Source organism: Apaloderma vittatum, unplaced genomic scaffold, assembly GCF_000703405.1.
Source record: "Apaloderma vittatum isolate BGI_N311 unplaced genomic scaffold, ASM70340v1 scaffold3078, whole genome shotgun sequence".
NCBI lineage: Eukaryota > Metazoa > Chordata > Aves > Trogoniformes > Trogonidae > Apaloderma > Apaloderma vittatum.
The window spans coordinates 36,913-57,207 of NW_009728876.1; the positions used below are offsets into that span (position 1 = coordinate 36,913).

Sequence of the window (20,295 nt, forward strand, 5' to 3'; positions counted from 1 at the left end):
ACGTTAAAGATTACTCTTAGATTATTACATCTGTTACTTCAATCCAACAGATAGTAACAATGATACCAAAGTTTTTCTGAGTAGAAAATATGAATTTAATTTATGTTAAGAGAGAGGAGTGCTGTTCTTCAGTCTGGTTTTTTTTTAGGCTTCAGCATCTTCTTTTCTTTGTTACCAGGTTTGTAATTAATTTAAAAGAAAAGAAAAAGGCACTTATTTCTTCACTTCTGCATAACTGGGACTGACTGAGTCAAATTCTGTCTTGATCTTTACATGAAGGATTTTTCACTGTACTGTTGTAATGATGTGATCAGCCAGTGGCTACTGAATCACATGTGAGTTTTTAAGTACTTGTAAAGTTTTAAGCTACTTTGTGAATACTAGTGATGTGGTCAGAGAGGCTTTTGTGTAACACAGATGCATGACTGTGGGAAGAAGGAAGCCCGTTTGAAGTTTCTTCCCCACTTCTGCCATAGAGTGCTGAAGCTCCTATGGGGAAACTGCCTTTGAGCTTTCTCTTGACTCCGGTGGGAGATATGTATGTGCATGTGTGTGTATACATATACATGTATTGTGGATTATGAGCAGAGAGAGATTACAGTAGCTTTGTATAGGCTATTATGAGTTACACTCCTTTGTAAATCACCTACTGAGGATGTGATACTAATGAGTTCAATAAGCTACTTGAGTATTTTTTAATCTAGATAGAAAACTCAAAGGCTTTTAGACTTTAGGAGCCTCTAGAGATCCTGTGAACTTGTTTTTCCTAGTTGATGCCTCCACGCTTAAGACAGGTTCATCCTGGTTAGCAGTAAGTCAAACAGGAGTGGCAGGAGACCTGCAGAATGGAAAACAACAGTAAAAAAAAAAGCATGTGAAAGGAACAAGTGACCTGGAAGGATCGTAGTTGCTGTTTGAGCATGGAGGGACAGGGTTAGGTAAGCCAAAGACCAAGAGCATATGGAAAGGGCAACAAGAAAGGCTTCTCTGGGTGTATAGCAAAAGGAAGACTGAGGAAAACTACTGCCAAATGGGGCAGGGGACCTAATGACAAAGGACATCTAAAAGGCGGAGGTACTTGATGCCTTCTTTGCTTTAGCCTCTATAGTTAGGGCTGGCTTCAGCAATCCTGGAGACAAATGGTAAAGTCCAGAGAAGGAAAACACTTGGTGGAGGAAAGTCACGTTAGGGAACATGCAAATGAACTGAACATAATACACATCAATGCAATCTGATGAGATTCACCAGTCCTGAGGGAGCTGGCCAAAGTCAGTGTGCGTTTGTTCTCAGTTACCTTTGAAAAGTCATGCTGATCGTCTGTGATGGGACAGAGTGCACTGTCAGCAACTTTGTAGATGGTACAAAACTGGAAGGAGTGGTTGACAGATCAGGTGGTTGTACAGTTATTCAGAGGGACCTTGACAGGCTGGAGAAATGGGCCAACACAAATCTCATGAAGTTCCAGAGTTAAATGCAATGTCCTCCACAGGAGTAGGGGAATAAACCTGTGCACCAGTCCAGGCAGGGGGCCAACCAGCTAGAAGTCAACTTCTCAGAACAGATGTGGCTGTTCTAGTGGACAGCAAATTGAAGATGAGCCAGCAATGTCACCTTCAATCTCTGCTGCATTCAGAAGAGTGTTGCCAGCAGCTTGAAGGAGGTGGTCCTTCCCTTCTGCTCCACCTTGGTGAGACACATCTGGAGTGCTGGGTCTGGTTCTGGGCTTCCTGTTAGTAGAGGAACAGGGACATACTGGAGCAAGTCTGGGAAAGAGCCATGAAGGTCACTAGAGAATAGAAACATCTGACACGTGAGGAAGCACAAAGCCATCTGGGGTCATTCAGCCGGTGTATGGGAGGGCTTAGATAGATGATCGATGTATATCAATTTAATGTGTACTCATGTGTGAAAAAGGCTGAGCCAGACCTCAGCAGTGTCTAGTGAGAGGACAAGAGGCAATGAGCAGGAACTGCAATAGAGGAAATTCTCTGTAAACATAAGATGTTATTTTTTTCCTGTGAGGGTGGTCAGGCGCTTTGAGTAGAGGGGTTGTGGAGTCATCACCTTAGAGATACTCAAAACCCGGCTGGACAGAGTCTTGAGTAGACTCCTTTAGGTGACCCTGCTTTGAGCAGTAAATTGCACTGGCAGATCTCTGAAGGTGCCTTCCTACCTTATCCATTCTGTGAAAAAGCTGATGGAACTGCCGATGTGATATTTACTGCACATATAAATAAAAGATGAGCAAGGCACCACTTTAGACACCATTTTGCCTGTTACAATGTTCCCATACAGTGATTAAAGATGATATTTAGTCAAAAACATTTCAGATTTTTTTTTCCAGTGATGGAAGGCTAATAAGCAATATGCTTTTCATATTTTTATATATAAACCTAAGACTAAAAATCCTTAAAATACATTGTCTGAGTGTTAAATTCTGAAGTGACTCTTAATAAGTAAAAGTTAGGAGTGAATCAATTGAAGTTCTTAAATTAATCGCAAAGAATCTGAAATTGAAGTACTTCACGGTATGTACTAACTCTTCATCTCCATATGAATAATTAGTGAATTTATTAAAAACACCAAATAGAATGTTATTACAAGATTTTTGTCTCTGAGCCTTTTTTTGGCACTGAGGATGTAATCTTCAGTAAAACTTGTAGGAATATGATTTTCAAGAGTATCTGTTATCATTAATATTTTATATATGAACAACTTAGAAGAATGATTTACTTTTGTTGGTTTTAATGGCATTTTAGAGCTGAAAAGGTTGTGTGCAAAAGGAATCCACATGTCTATAAAATAAATGAGTAACTGGTTTGCACTTCCAAATACTTTTTAAGCACAGTAAATTTTACAGGATAAAAAGCAGTCTTCTATAGTTAATGCAAATGATGCATTAAGTTAGACTCTTTTCCCAGAGTACAATTTAAAGGTACTCAGAAGTCCAATTATCTTTGATTTAGATGTAAAAATTGCAGAATAACAGCTGTGCCTGCTGAGTGAATATTCCTCTGCAAAAAAGATAGCTTATTTGAGTAGAGTTGAGGACAGGTTGCTCAGGGAATGTTTGCCTCTTTGGCTCTTTCTCAAATTTAACAGCTTCTGGTCAGTTGAAAATGCAAGTAAATTACAAAATAGTACCAGAGCAATTTAGAATTTATATCCTCTTAAGTTTTTATTTTGCATGTTATAGAATATTTTTCATTGTTGAACGTTTTGTGACTATTTGTAGAACAAGCAAAACACATTGTACTTAAAATTCATACAAGTATTGCAGATAATCTTACTAAATTTGACTGCGTTTAAAAGTACACCTTTTTCTGCACTACATTGCTGAAGTTTTTTAAAGAACTTCTGATACTGAAGAATCACTTTATATGTAGTAACTGTATTGAAATATATTCTAATTTGCAATAAAAATAGAGTATATGTAATAGTATAAAGTATTAGTATAAAATAAGAGTTTTATTAGTATAAATTGTATGATAGTATCTATTATGGCATATAGTATTAGCAGAGTATATATTACTAGCATATCAAATTATTAATATAAAGTATAATTAGAATGTATTATTTAGGCTGTAAGTGATATACATCAGGTTAGAATTGAAATTTGAAAGAAGTTTGTAATAATAAGAGTTGTTATTATTATTAACAGAATTCTGTTTTCAATATAAATCCTACTCAAATATTATTACTGATTTCTTTATATGAATGTCTTTCCTCCTCAGCCACTGCTGTTCACTTTTTCAAGACTCTTGTAATTATCTCTGTTCAGTCACATTTATTTAGCCTAAGCATTGATTCATTTAAACTTTTCATAAAGTTCATGCTTCATTTATGTTTAGTCATTCTCATTTTTCACTTCTGGACTCTCAGTTGGTTTGCACTTCTTGAATTAAGTTGCCCAAAACATAATGTATTACCCTAAGGTCATACGGTTGCTGAGCAGCGCTGAAGGTTTATTTAGCATGTCTGAATAACAGCATTTCTGTTCCAAGGTTTCTTTTTTTTTTTTTTTTTTTTTCCAGTAGCATAGCATTTTTGGTTTATGTGCAGACTGGTCTGCTCTCCAACTGCTGTTTTGATGGGTTTTTTACATCCTCTTTCTGTTGAGATAAATATTCCTAAGGGTCAGATTAATCTCTTTTGATTTTACCCATGTACAATTTAGGCAACTAGTCTAAACTGGTTGCACAAACTTGTAGGGAGAATGCTACAGAAGAAAAGACTTCTAAGGCTAATTCATTCTAAGATTAAATGAAACATCTAGAGGGAACCTTGACAACTAGTTTAGATGGTGAATTTCTCAACTAGCAGGTGACATAGACAAGGTGAATCTCATCCTAGGTGTATTGCTGACTTAAATACATTAATGCATTTGTTCTTTAACTTATTAAGGCATTTAAAATTCTTACTCCGTACGCCGATGCATTTACAGCTCCATGCAGCATCATATGAGTTGAAAGTTTAGTGAGTACAATCTTAGTCTATTGTTAGGATTACTCCTGAAAATATGCAATAGTACTGAAGTGGGTAGGCTCCTGTGGAACTCCATTTGATATGAACCCTTCATTACAACAGCAAACTATTTCCTCTGAGTGCTTTAGGATCAAAAAGGTGTGCTAGTTTTTAGTTAATATTGACTCGAGAATATAAATCTCACAATCATATTGTAGATCTGTCGCAATCACCTTTGACACTGGTTATCATTGATATTAGCATGCATAATTATCTTTGAAGTGGAGACATGAAAGCAAATTTAATGAAATCACATTTGCATGGAAGCAAATGAATTGGTGTATGGTTTGTCGTTTTGTGAACAGGTGTCACAAAATTGGCTTTTCATGCAATATCGGTTTAACATCAGCGCTCAGCTGAACCAAAAAGCCTTTCTTCATCTTATACTTACTATGCCTCTGAGTCAGTGATTTGCATTGATTGTCCAAAAAAAAAAGGTTTACGACAAAAATAACCATGACTTGCATCCTAAAGATGTGTTGAAAAGAGTATTTGGAACAAAATACCACTGTTGCAATCTGGTCGATCTTCACGCAGTACTGGGTTAATCTGCGTCTTGGGGTAATGCTTTACAGGAGCAGAACACAGAGGGGAAAAAAGATGAGCGAGAACAACTGCTTCTTGAGGAACAATTCCTCACTTCTAGAGAAAAGGTATATTTGTGTTCCAGAGAATAGGTATTTGATCACTGATTATTTTCAAGTGCAGGGAAAAGCAACACAGACTCCTTCTAAATAAATAAATGGTTATCGTTATGCCAACAAAAGTAGTTCTGAATTTTTTATATTTGCAATTAATGAGAAATGCAGGGCCATTGTGATGAGCCTTAAAAGTGTACCGGTATAAATATGTTGGAAAAACACTAGTTTTTAGCTGAGGTAATCTTTTATCTTTGCCTCCTGTAGTTGTGCAATGCAAGCCTAAAGTTTCCCTGTAGAACAAAGGAGGAGTGATTTTGAAACCCTTTTCCTTACAGCTTTGAGAAAAAAGAAGGAAAGAACCAATGAAACAAACAAACAACCGACCAGGCAACAATATTGTGTTTCTCAGAAACGTCAATGTATTTCCAAAAAAAGTTCTCATACTTAGTTTTCCCTTGTAAATTCTTATCCAGTAAACAAACTGTCAGTTTTAGCCCAGGTATTGTTCAAATACACAAATACAGTATACACTCATGTTTTGTTGTTACTCTACTGTATCTCTGTTCTATATGAAAAAGGGGATGAGGAAGAGGAAAACGCAAAATAACACTGGCAAGACCTGAAAACAAGCAGACTGGATGTGGTGTCTCAAGAGACAGGCATTTGCTGGTAGTTGTCAGATCTGATTAAGGGAGCTATTGGCATCAATCAGAGCTGACAGTAGTATATCAGAGGTTAGTATAACTATAATTAGTGAACTGATTAACAGCAAAGAGAAGTGGGTAATGTGGATCAATCTCCTTTAAAACATTTAGATCATTATTTACACTTGAAGGCTGAGTGGATAATTATGTATTTTAAAATGTAAGAGGTAAATTTCATAAAGCATTCAAGCTGTTCTTCCTCACTATGGTTGTTAAAGTAAGGTTTGTACTGACTCTAAACAGACTGCATTTTCCTAGGAAAAAACACATAGAGCAGGTGCTCTTATCATATTAGTTCTCAGTACAGCTATTTTGATCCTAATGTATATTGTTTTCGTAGCTTTTCCTCAGATTAATGTAACTACTCCACATGTGAAGCTTTATATTCTTTTAGTAAGAATGTAAAAACTGTCAATGCTTTCACAGCAGCAACAAAAAAGAATTCTGTCTGATTCGTCTGCCTGACTAGTTGTGCTGGGTTTGGTTCCAGTGTATTTTGACTCTATCAGAGTCGTTTGTACTGAGGTTTAAAAGTAGTGTTGGAAGTTACAAATGAATTTTTTAATTGCTGGGATATCCAGGACTGTGCTGAAAGCATCAAATTTTAAATCTTAATGTACAAACTTAAATCTGTCATTCCTAACTGTGAAAATGAGTATACAACAAATAAAATAGTATTGAAATAAAAATCAGTTCAGTAGTACATGGTGGATGTGTCGTAAATATCTTGCTCTGCTAACATGATGTGCTGGGACATCATCAATCAGTTGCTCTTTCATTAAGTGGACTAGCTGGGTTCTGTAAAGGGACTAAATCATCATGAGTTCCTGGGATTGAGTTCTAAAATAAAACATGTTGAACAAAGTTACATTTCTTCAGTTAAAAACTCATTAGCCACTTTAATGAGTTCTGAGAGGCAGCTATTACAATTTTTGTTGTTCCCTTGTTGATTTCTAGACATACTGTTGATTTATTATTAGTGTTAGCTTTGGTGGGTTACTAATTGCTGCTAACGTGCACTTCTGTGAGTCTTTCTAATGTGGAAAAATTTATGTAGTTACTTTTTGTAAGTATAAGCTTGAATATTTCTGAGTTGCTTTTTTATATATGTATGTATGCAAATGTGATCCTGTATTGCCATTATTGTAATAATGGGCATACTGCTCACCTGTGTATCTTTGTATGGTAAGCAATCTGCTTTACTGAAGACATAATTCCGTTTTAAATATGTAAAACACAGCATCACATGGTTGTCTCTGATTTATGAAAACCAAAATATTTATATTCATTATTTATTACTTCCTACCTTCCTACCTCAAATTCTTGTTTTGAATTGCTGCCCTCAATTTTACTTTCTGTATGTTTATTCCACTCCCTGCCTGAGCTTCTGCTCACATGAGGTTTTGTGAAATGCTTGAATAAATCATACAGAACAAGAGTGTAATAAAAAGTGGAATAAAAACAGCATTATGAAAGTGACTTGCAGGCTGCTGCTCTTGTAACATGTTTTGATGAAGTTTTACCTCAGGGAGTGCCAAAGTGGTTAAGTGTCCCTCCTGGGGTGTGATATCAGGTATCTGATATTAAAATATGTGAGAGGCTTCAAAGCATCGCTGATTAGAAGGGAAATGTTTCCAAATTGTAGAAAGCCCCAGCATAGCAGCTCTTCCCGTAGGACGGCAGAATATGTTGCATTCCGATGAGAGGCTGCTCTGGGTGGATGTTGGTTGTGTGCAGTTTTCTGTCTCCACTTCTGCACAAGTAAAGCTCTTGCAGCGAATTTGTTGCCAGAACCAAGCACCACGATAAATAGTTACAGCATGAATAGAGTAAACTCTGTAGGTTGCCTGTGCCCCAGCCAGAAAGCTGTCAGAGGATGAGGAGCGCTGGCTGTGACTGAGCAAAGCTTCCTCTAGGATCAGCCATGTAGTCTTAAATGCTGTTTTCAAGTGTGGTGCAGGGAAATTACAGATGTGTATAAGTGAGTGAGAGAAGAAGAAAGAAGGCCAGGAGCGAGGTGAAAGGAATAAAGACGAGGAAGTTCTGTTACTTGAAATCTGCAGAAGGAGATCTTGGCGAGAGTGTCTTTGAGTTGTCAAGACAGCAGACCAGAATTCTTTATTGCTGTCCATCCATGATGAATTGCTGTGGTGGAGATGAACTTGTTGCAGGTACCAACATGGAAAGAGTCTGGTTCCTTGCTTTCCTCAGAGCTTGTATTTCGTACATGAACTGTGAGTTTTGTTTAACTGTATATAGAAATTAAATAGGCCTTAAAATTGTTTCTTCTCCAGCATTGTCGAAGCACTTGAGAAAATATTACTTTTTGTAAGTTTACTGAATTCAAATATTTGATATGATGCTTTATTTCATCACATGTAATTCCAGCAAAAGAATTCTTTTTACTCTGCAAATGGTGAAATAATGTCCATTCATACCTAATCGTGGATTTGTGTTGTTAAAAGGCAAATTTCTAAAATACCTAACATGCATTTTCTGATGGAGAATATGTATTTTGGTTATTTCCAGGCTGAGTTTTAGCTGTTTCAGTCTCTTTACCTGTCCTTAGTTCTGGCTCTGGTATCTTCAGTCAGACATTTTTATGCTAAGAGCAAAACAAGTAACTCCAGTTTCACTGGTCATTGCACAGGAGCACTGCAGGAGGTAGCGTTTAAAGGATAGATACTCACATAGCCACAGGCAACAGGTGGTTTTTTTTGTAATAAGAATTGGTTTTGCTTTCCTAAGGATACTGTAATAAGTAAGTAATAATAGTTCAGGTGCTAAGTAAGTAAGGTTATAAGTAAATAGTAATAATTAAAGTTACTCGGTAGGAAGTGGGAAAGATATGAAGAAATGTCAATGCAAAATGAAAAAGATATGGCTATTAAGAGGGTAAAGTAAATAAAGAGTAAAGTTACAGTGGAAATTTGTGTTTCTTGTTTAGCTGATGCTTTGAGAAACAATATTGTGAACTTTACAGAGGAAGATAACGTAAATGGAGTATTTGTTCATTTAGCAGCTATTCTAATGATGTCAAAGCAAAAAGGAAATAGTACTTTTATATAGGTATTTTGAATATGAAAAATCTCTGTTGTTGCTGCAGGAGTGAGATGACATATGCTCATGAAATGTTTGTGGATCTCGATCCAGCTTTGGAAAGATAATTTAATTTTGGAAACTTCCCATAACAAATAAGCTTTATTACCATGATCATTTGACATCTGCAATATTTTCCTCATGCAAAGGCCTCTGGATTTGTTCATTATAATCTTGAGCTTATTATAAAGTTCCTTTCTAGAAAGAAAGTGCTCATGCACAGGGCATAGGGATAAACAAGTCATAGATAATATAATGCTTTACTAGAAAGGACTTGCATACTCAGCGCAGTATATGGACCTGTGTAGTAAGGTTCTTATCGCCCCACAGGATGATGATTTTATGGAATCTATGCTGAGCTATAGGTGTGCTGTAGTAGAAAAATTCTGTGTACCACAGAGGAGTACTCGTCTGTCCCTGCCTGAGAACAAAGGCTGTTGCTGCGTTTGGTTCTTTTAAGTGACGGTCATAGCTAAATGTTAAAATTGACCACTGTTGGTAATGGTTCTTACGCCTGATGACAGACATTTCCTGCTTCTCTGAAAAATTCCCAAAAAAGAAGTTTTTCAACGTCTGTGAAAACTTCTACATGCAGTTGCACACTTAGCTTTTACTAATATTCATTCTTTAAAAATTATTTTATGCAACAACTCACTGGCAGTAAGTTCTGCTTTCTGGGTGAGACTGATTACAGCAGACTGGCTTTCAATCTTCTCTTCCTGCTCTTTGTCGGGAATGTGTCATTTTTGTTCTCGGGAATGTCTGTAAAATCTCTGCTATAAGATTTTGAGGAATACCTTTTCCTTTGCAAAAATTTCATCAATTCATTCAAAAGTCTTGTATTTAAATAATGGTTGGATTCTCTTTGTCATGTGCATCAACAATAAAAACTTATAAAATTTTGTTTGAGGAGAAATTGCCAAAGATGTGATTTGGTTTGTAGGGTGTTTACTCAATCACAATATGCAAACTTCTATAAACCCATTGTCTGTCCCAAAATTTAGGTTGTTATCAGGTCTGATAAATCAAAAATCTGAAATGAGAACATGTTTAAAATCTGCTGTGCACGCCTGCTTTGCTAATGGTGCCTTACCTTCCAGAAAGGTTTGAACAGATGTAAGGTAGACTATTTTGCGAATCCACTTTTAAGATAATGGGGCAGGGAGAATTTAATTTACTAACCTGATGATTCACAACCAACTGTTCTTGCTCTTTTTTATAAATGGAATGGTATTTTGTCTAAAACAAAAATGGAACACCAGTCCCTTTCTTGTAGCATCCCAGTTGATATTTAAGCTGAGATGCAAGTCAATCAGTTTTTTATACATGTTACTTTGATAAAAAATGGGAGATAAGAAGATTGGCCTAGGTCTTTTCTAATTCTTTTCTGGAAATCATAGTAATTAGAAAGTTTATGGGGAGGGTGGTTCTGAGTTTTGTTTTATTGTATGTATGACAGCACAGAAGATTAGATAAGCTAGAGGGCTGGATGGGGAGAAATCTTACCAAGTTCAACAAAGGCAAGTGTAGAGTTTTGCACTTGGGAAAGAACAACCCCAGGTACCAGTGTAGGTTGGGGACTGACCTGCTGGAGAGGAGCATAGGGGAAAGGGACCTGGGGGTTCTGGTGGACAGCAGGATGACCATGAGCCAGCAATGTGCCCTCGTGGCCAAGAAGGCCAATGGCAGCCTAGGGTGTGTTAGAAGGGGGGTGGCTACTAGGTCAAGAGAGGTCCTCCTGCCCCTCTACTCTGCCCTGGTGAGGCCACGTCTGGAATATTGTGTCCAGTTCTGGACCCCTCAGCTCAAGAGAGACAGGGAACTGCTTGAGAGAGTCCAGCACAGAGCCACAGAGATGATGAAGGGAGTGGAACATCTCCCTTATGAGGAAAGGCTGAAGGAGCTGGGTCTCTTTAGCTTGGAGAAGAGGAGGCTGAGAGGTGACCTCATTAGTGTTTATAAATATGTCAAGGGGGACTGGCAGGAGGACAGTGCCAGGCTCTTTTCAGTGATGTCCAATGACAGGACAAGGGGCAATGGGTACAAGCTGGAACAAAGGAGGTTCCAAAAAATCCTTAGGAAAATCTTTTTTACTGTGAGGGTGACAGAGCACTGGCACAGGCTGCCCAGGGAGGGTGTTGAGTCTCCTTCTCTGGAGACATTCAAAACCTGCCTGGATGCGTTCCTGTGTGGCTGCCTTTGGGGGTCCCCCTCTGGCAGGGGGTTGCACTCTGGCAGGGGGGTTGGACTAGAGGGACTTTTGAGGTCCCTTCCAACCCCTGACATTCTGTGATTCTGTGAAATGGCAGACAAAGAAGCTGAAGTGGCCAAAGAAATAAAAACTGGATGGTCTTGAAGAACTTAAAAGCAGTGAATTTTGTAGTATAGGACATTATAACTAAGTATTTTATGTAGTTCTGCAGTATTTCCATATGAGGATTGGACTTGTGGGAGTGTGGATTTGAGGGAATTACTATAGTTTGACTAGCCTTAGAGTGTGTGCAAATTATTTTCCAGCATAAGTCAGATATTAGTCTTGTGCAAAATGTGTTTGGGAGAACTTAAAAGCTGCAAATAAATTTAAAGTATTGCAAGTGAGCTATTGAAAGGTAAACCTGCAGGCTGTGCCAACTGCTAGAAACTAATGTTGGACTCTTAAGATTTCAGTGAGACCATAAACCTTTTCACACTAATAAAAACCCCAGATAACAACAAAACCCACCATTTTTCGACATGTTTATCTTCTGAAACTATGGCAAAGCTGTAACTTCCTCTTACTGTGAAGTCTGGCTTCTAAAGGGACAGAAGAGAAACTGATAAAAATAGTTAGCAAATCATGCAGTTATAGAAAAATACATTTTCACAGTCACTCAAAATTTTGTCAATTGATGTTGAACCTACCAGCTAGCAACTTCTCTTTTGACTTTTTTTATCGGTTCAGACTTTTTTGTTTGAGTTCTTACCTGAACGTCGTATCAAGTAATGTAGGGATATCTTAAATAACTCCAAAGCTAAATGAAATAATTTTGGGTTGAAAGGTTTATTATTTTTGTAGACTTACCTCTTTTTTTTTTGTTGTTACAAAAGTGAAATTGAGCAGCCGTGCTCACCTAAGACAAAAGACTTGGTGATAAGTGTACTTTTTCCCTAGTAGAAAATGTCAGTGTGGAATAGTTACTGATGGTTACTTAAAAAGTGTTGGAAAAGGAGAATTGTATGTACAGAGAAAAATTTAAGTTGACAGTAAAAATATTGGCAGTTAATCCATTTCTGTTTGGCCATACCCTAATACTAAAACCAGATTGAAATGTCTTTTGTATTGCAGTTTGTTAAGCAAATGTGACACTTTATTTTCTTGCTATTTCAATACTGGGATAGGTGAAGTTGTGAAATAGCAATATAGATGAGCATACTTCTCAGTGTGCTGATATGTCAGACTAAAAAAAGAAAATATTGAAAAAATGTTTTAAGACTACATTCCTATGTCCTTCCCTTTCCCCGAAACAGAAAGCAGAATTCTTTTGCTGAATCTGAGTTTTGAGTTTATAACTTTGTGGATAAAATATGTTGTCTCTGAAAAGTAATTTAAAAAAAAATGCTGCTACCACATTTAAAACTAATTATGTGATGGATCATAATGCTGCTTTGTTTATTATTTTAATTGAAAAAATAATCTGTAGTTTTGTTAACATTTGCTGATAGTCAACATTTTCTTTTAGCTGATATTGTTAATTAGCACTTTTTATATTTGAGTACAATTTATGGTTTGAAAGTGCAAAGCTGATTTGTTTGTGTTTGTTTGAGGAATTTTTTTCTCAACTGTAATTTCTTTCTGCAAAATAAATATAAGAAGCAGTCATTTTCTGGCAAGACATTCTCTAGAGATCTCTGGTCTTACTAAATGAGACAGTATATGAAGTGTACCTTTTAATTCAAGTCATTACTTTACATAACATGACTGTTTTAAAATAAGATGAAAGTAAAAGTCCATTATAATGAAAACTTAAACATTGCTCAGAAACAAAAGAATTAGTAGTACCATTTTAAATATATATCCTGATAATGTGACTGACATCAAAAAAAACCCAAAGCACAAACACTGTGATCTGGACATTGCCAATTTAGATTTAGCAAATCAGCTAAGTAGCTTGCATTTGTAGTATTTCACACCTTAAAGTCTTAATATGCATTGCTAAATATGTTTCCTCGCTGTTTGCTAATTAATGTTCTGAGGAGGTACTGCTGTTAATTTTTTGTGGTTGACATGGCTCATTTTAAAGTGCCAACAGTTGCATCTGTAGTAGTGTTACAATTCAGTTTGTAAGTTATGGTCATATATTTTTACACCTACTATTTTGTACAAGCATTTGAAAAATCTATATTTGTTAACCAAATGCATGCAGTCCTATTTTAACAAAACACAGAAAAAAGCCCCAAATTGCACCACTCTCAGTGATATTAGTGAGTCAGTAAGTCTTTCATGTGTTAAGTTTTAAATATTGCAGGACAGGAACATCTTTTTCTGTGGTATTACAAAGTCTCTTCAGTAGTAGTTCTTGATAATTAGTAAACATTGATATATTCTGACGATAAAGTAATTGGACTGGAACAATGTTGTGAGGCAGTGTGGAAAAAATATTTCTCTTGAGAATAAATATCAGGATATATCTTATGGAGATAAGTGAACGAAAAAGTATTCATAAATGCATATGTTTTGTAAAATGCATATTTGCTAATATTTTGAAAGAAACACAGCAGGATGTAAGCAATATAGGAGGTTCCTGGAGTGCATTAATGAGAACTTCCTCATCCAGGTCATAGAGGAGCGAACGAGGAGAGGTGCTCTGCTGTACCTCATACTGTCCAACAAGGAGGGGCTCATTGGGGATCATAGAATCTTGAATCATAGAATGTGTTGGGCTGGAAGGAACCTTCAAAGGTCATCTAGTCCAACCCCTGTGCAGTGAGCAAGGACTTCTTTATGTGAAGACCAAAGGCAGCCTTGACTGCAGTGACTATGAGATTATGGAGTTCAGGATCCTGAGCAGAAGAAACAGTGCAAAAAGTGAGCTCACAGCCCTGGGCTTCAGGAGGGCAAAATGCCAGGAAGCCTGCATGGATGAACAAGTTGCTCATGGCCAAACTCAAACACAATAAAGAAGCATTCAGAGGATAGAAGCAAGGACATGTAACCTCAGAGGAACAGAGAGACAAGACTGACAACAAAAGAAATACTAAAGAAAATGTCGGCCCGTTGCTCAATGAGACAAGGGACCTGGTTACACAGGACATCAAAAAGGTTGAGGTATGGAATGCCTGCTTTGCCTTGGTCTTTACTGACAAGACCAGTCTCCAGGAATGAAGTGGGAAAAAAAGTCTGGAGCAAGTACAATGTAACCTTGGTGGACAAGGATCAGGTGAAGAAATTCTCAAGCAAACTGGGCATACGTATGTCCATGGGCTCTGATGAGATGCATCCATGAGAGCTGAGGGAGCTGACTGATGTCATTGTGATGTCCGTCTTGATATTCTTTGATTGCTTGACATCTAGAGGTCCTTTCCAACCTCAAGCATTTTTTGATTCTGTTAACTATGAAGTCTGTCAAGCTGGGTTTCGAAAATGTTGAGACAGCAATTCAGTTGCTTTCTGAAAGCTCTTAATATGCTGATGGTACTTGAGATAATTAAATGTTCTGATGATGAGAAATGCTTTTGCTCAAATTTGGACTAACAGGTTTCATAAAGGTTTTATAAAGTCACTGTTATCTCTCTGTGTCTGTTTTCCTTAGCCAGAGCCCTGAAGCATTATTTATAATTACCTGGCATTTTTACACCTTCCATTGTATAATTTCTGTGATAAGAAACTGGTTTTGGTAATATTAATGTATACCATGTGGAGCACCACATTTGGAGGCCCCCTAACTTGTCTTGATATTTTCTTTTGTTGTCACTCTGGGATCTAGTGCAGCAATCTTCATTTTTCGTATTTGAACATTGTTTTTTCACAGATAGTAGGATTTTTTTTTTTCCTGTTGGGCTTATGTTACCTGGTCAAATTTGAGATCAGATGCTGATAGTATCTGGTCAACTCTTAATTTATGTTTTTTTAGTATTTTATCATGGCTGCTTAGAATATAGCAAATGCTGACTAGATGAAAACAATTGTCATGTGTGTGAGCTTTTTTAGGAGTTTACTAGTATTTATATTTTCTGTAGAAGCATTATCATCTCTAAGGTTGAAATGTGTGTTATCTTAGTGTTTTGTTAACATCTGAAGTTAAGAGAAAGCCCAATCATAAAACATGTTAACTGTGAAAGAACTAATAGGCGTTAGATACATCTTTTTCTGACTGATTGGTAGACTCAGTTCTTATTTGTGATGTGAAGCATGAGTTCATCGAATAATAAATATTAAAGTGTATTTATTATTGTTTGTTCGTTTTTTCTTTAAGTAGGATTACAGAAAAATATTTATTGAAAGGAAAAATATAGATGTCATATTGTAAGAGTCAAAGGCCTTGATACTAAAATTTGTATTAAAATAACCTCGGAATCAAAATCTGTCAGGAGAAATTAATCCACGTGGAGGGGAAGTTGGTAATTTATTTAAAAATACTTTATCAAATAAAGTTGTACTTTCTTATAAATTTGAATCTAGATTTTTCGTTGTAAATGCTTAATATTACTTTTTTTTCTGCTTTACTAGATGCTTGTGACTACTCCGGAGAAATGGGATGTAGTGACAAGAAAAAGTGTTGGTGACGTAGCCCTCTCGCAGCTGGTAAAACTCCTGATTCTTGATGAAGTTCATCTATTGCATGAAGACAGAGGGCCAGTACTTGAAAGTATAGTAGCTCGTACTTTACGTCAGGTAAGAGCAAAAAAAAAAATCTTCAAAATAATTTTTTTTTTGTCAAGAATAGATAGGTTTCGGTGAAGAAGGAGAAATACATAGACAATGAAATCAAAATGTTACGCAGATTACAGTTTATTTTATAGCTATTCTAAGAATAAAGAAAAAAATGCTTTCTACCTTCTCTTCTGTATTATAGCACTATCAGATTTCTAGGATGCATAGTTTATTTCAAAGCTATTTCTTTACTTACAATTTATTTACTTAATCTACAAGTAACAGCAAAATTAAACTTTTTTAAACAAATAATAATCAGTTTGATGTTTTAACATAACCAAAATTGAACATATTTTCTTACTAGGAGTGCTAATTTTTAATTAGCAGTTTTCCTAGGAGAATTTGCTTTTTTTTAATTAAGAATAAACTTTCAACACTGCCTGAAAAATACTATATAATTTTTACTTTAGCGTGATTAATCCTTTTTTTTCCCTAAGCTTTAGTCATACTTTTTAAATACTAAGATTTGAAAAGGCAGAAGAAGAAAAGGATGAATATGTGGGAGTTTTTTTCTGAAATCTTGTGCTAAAGAAGCGTTCAGAGTTGGGTAATAAATAAGATTGGTCTCAATGGTGAGATGTGCATTTACAGGAAAAATAAAATGTGGAATTTAGAGATGAATAAAAAGGGTGAAATTAGGACGAACAATGTTACAGAGAGGATAAATTGCACTTTTCATGCAGAGCAAAAGTATGTCAATACAAATAATCTGTAACAGATTAAAAATAACCATAACTGGTATTGTTATGGCTCTCTTTATAGCAAGTTAATTATTTAAAGCCTCATAGCTTTCAGGATGTTTTTCCTTGGTAAGGCTACACTACTTAGTTAAGCCTCTCTGAATCAGCTGATTCCAGCTCTAAGAAAGAGTAGAACGTCTGTCTGCTGTGATCCATTACAGAAATTGTAACATTTCTGTATAAAGGAAAGCAGAAGTAGTAATTCCTTAGAAGAAGCTAAACTTGGAAAGGTTGAGAGTTTTTTAATGGAGAGTAGAGCGTTTAAAGTTTAGACTACCTCAAAGGCATTAAAGCTTAACCTATTTGATACTGGTTTTTCTTTCTTAAATGGTTTTAATAACCGTTTTCTTTAGGTGTCTTTGAAGTAAAGCATCTCAGCTTTTAGCAGTGACCCTGATGGTCGTTGTCTTCATTAGAAGACTCATTTATTTTTTAATGTGAACTTTTATGTGACTTGCAGCATAGGCTTCAGCTGTCCAAAATAGATGTCTAGAGACATTTTGTCTGCCCTACATTATTCAGTTTGGCATCCTGCTTCTGCTTTGTTTTGGACACAAATGTCCCATAGATCCTTTCCTTTTGTGTCAAGCCTGTGCAGGTAATTTAAGGAATATAGAATCTGAGGGAATTGTGTACTGAGTATGGAATCTTACCCTTGGTATATATTTATTGTAATATAGAAGTGTCTTGCTTCAGCACTGATTTAAAAAATAGCTCTCTAGGATGCTTTAATCTTCTAGGACTACTAGGTTTGTTTTACTACCAAATTGGAGTTTAATTTATCTGGCATTGAAGCTATTCATTTGTAACCCTTCCGTAAGTGAAACGGTTGGGAAGAAAAATAGAGCACAAATCTTGAAATGAGCTATCCTGCCACCTTTCTGAAGACCTTGTTGATTCTAAGTTGATAAGAAAGGCAATAATGGAGACCGCTGTGATTCTTTACAAGAAGGTAGTTGAAGAGTGTAAAAATTTACAGTATAAAAGTACACTAAAAAATCTCCACAGTTAAACAGAAAACAACACCACTTATAGAAATATATAGAATTATGCAGTAGAAAACAATTCAAGACAAAAATGTTTTGAATTGCAAGCTTCCCGGAGAGTTTAGGGACAAAGAAACAGGAGACATTTTTTACAACTGCTTTACTTTTGCATTACAGAAACAAATAAGAGGGTTAATTTTAAAAAGTTACACTGAAATGTTATACTGCAGCATCTGAGCCTGCAAGCTCTCTGAAGTTTGCAGAATGCATCCATAACTAATTATGAAATTACTGGAACTTCTATTTGGTGACTAAAAAAGATAGTTTTACACATAAAACATCTACTATCATATTTAATAACGCTTTAATGATATTTTGCAAAAAAAAATATTTGGTACATTCCTGTGGTTCTGTTCCCTTCTCATAGTTCTCTTTTAAACATTTTGGTACAAATTCATTATCATCCCTGGAGGAGGAACTAAAGCCAGGAGATCATTCTGGATGTCATCTCTAAACATGTGGAAGTAAAGAAAGTTACTGGCAGAGGTCAACATGGATTCACCAAGGGGAAATCATGTTTGACTAATCTTATAGCCTTCTGTAGGTGTCATAACTGGCTGGTTAGATGAGGGGAGAGCAGTGGATGTCATTCACCTTGACTTCAGCAAGGCTTTTGACACTGTCTCCCATAGCATCCTCCTTAGGAAACTCAGGAGGTGTGGGTTAGATGAGTGGACAGTGAGGTGGATTGAGAGCTGGTTGAGTAACAGGGCTCGGAGGGTCGAGCCTGTAACCAGCAGTGTTCCCCAGAGGTCTTGGGTCTGGCAACATATTCATCAGTGATCTGGACAAGGGAACAGAGTGTATCCTCAGCAAGTTTGCTGATGATACAAAACTGGGAGGTGTGACTTGATGCACCCGAGGACTGTGCTGCCATCCAGCGTGACTGGACAGTCTGAAGAGTTGGGCAGAGAGGAACCTAATGACATTCATCAAGGGCAAATATAAAGTCCTGCACCTGAGGAGGCACAACCCCATGTATTAGTGTCAGTTAGAGGTCGACCTGCTGGAAAGCAGCCCTGAGGAGAAGGGTCTTGGAGTCCTGGTAAACAATAAGTTAACCATGAACCCTTGTGGCCAGGAAGGCCAATGTTATCCTGGGCTGCATTAAGAAGAGTGTGGCCAGTAGGTCAAGGGAGGTCATCCTCCCCCTCTCTTCTGCCCCGGTGAGGCTGCTGCTGGAGTACTGTGTCCAGTTCTGGGCTTCCCAGTTTAAGAGAGACAGAGAACTACTGGACAGAGTCCAGTGGAGGGCAACAAAGATGACTGGGAGACTGGAGCATCTCTCTTACGAGGAAAGGTTGAGAGGGCTGGGACTATTTTACACTGGAGAACAGAAGACTAAGAGGAGATCTTGTCAGTGTCTATAAATATCTAAAGGGTGGGTGCAAGAAGGATGGAGCTGGACACTCTTCAGTAGTGCCCAGTGGCAGGACAAGGGGCAACAGGCACAAGCTGGAACACGGAAAGTTCCATCTAAACATCAGTTCTTGACTGTGAGGGTGACACAGCACTGGAACAGGCTGCACAGAGAGGTTGTGGAGTCTTCTTCTCTGGGGATATTTAAAACCCACCTGCATGCAGTCCTGTGTAATGTGCTCTAGGTGATCTGGCTTTAGCGAGGGAATGTATGAAACATTAAACTCTGATCCAGCCTGTCTGAAAGGAGTTCTGGACCATATTTTTCATTGATATATATAGAGACATCATACTCATGCAATATTCATGCGCACAGGAGCATAGTTGGTCAGTTCTTTAAAAACCAAACCAAACAAACAAACAAGAAGAAGCTCGAAACATTGACAACATGTATTTATAACCTTATGCTGTTTACACCACTGCAGTAATTGCTGACATCAATAATCTAATTTGTATACTGGCATAAGACATCAGAAATATTGACTAGATTTTCTTTATTTGTAGTGGAGGAGTTCTGAAATTGATTAGACAAGTAATTCAAAGAAAAATCCATTGCAGATTAATAGTAATTAGATTAGACTGGAGGCTGTAGGAACTGATTCTATGCTGGCAAATACCATGGACATTTTCCCAGTTTCTGTATGGTCCCTTTTGGCCACTGTGGGAGACAGGATATTCAAGTAGTTGGGTTTTTGGTCTGACCTGGAACAGTCATTTCTTGTGTCACTTCTAGGACAGAACTGTGATAAATTCCTTCGAATATTACTTCAGCCTTTTCAATAAATCACTCGTAGCTACTCTAATAATGGTGTGTACCTACAGTTTCGTCTCGGTTGTACTTCTGTAGCTTGTATATGAGACAATGATCCTGTGCAGGTCAGGATGTATCATGCAGTGCCTTTTCCATTCAGCAGGGCTTGTTATCCTGTCTTATAGAAAAAGCATCTCTCTTGTTTTGTTGGAGTGCGTGAGGGTTGCTTTGCTTAGATGGTAGATAATAGAAAAACAGACAATGGAATTTTGTGTTTTGATCTTTTTAAGAATCAGCATTCAGCCAGCTACTTGGGCCTACAGCTGTACCAGAAAATAATGTTTTGAGATCTGTATTCTTATGCTGTACAGATACAGCTTTACAAATATATTCTCAAGAAAAAGGAATGTCCTAATTTGTACCTCAAAATACTTGAATTATTGTGGTACTTTCCCCTAGAT

At 37.0% G+C, this 20,295-nt stretch overlaps 1 protein-coding gene across 1 annotated transcript in view; it reads left to right on the forward strand.

The window, feature by feature from the left end:
• The window catches only part of LOC104277559 (activating signal cointegrator 1 complex subunit 3-like), a 66,239-nt gene that overhangs the window by 35,055 nt on the left and 10,889 nt on the right, over positions 1 to 20,295 (forward strand). Inside the window, exon 6 of the mRNA XM_009874230.1 lies at positions 15,675 to 15,839. Within this exon, the coding sequence (XP_009872532.1) occupies positions 15,675 to 15,839 (165 nt within the window). The remainder of the gene's footprint in view (positions 1 to 15,674; positions 15,840 to 20,295) is intronic.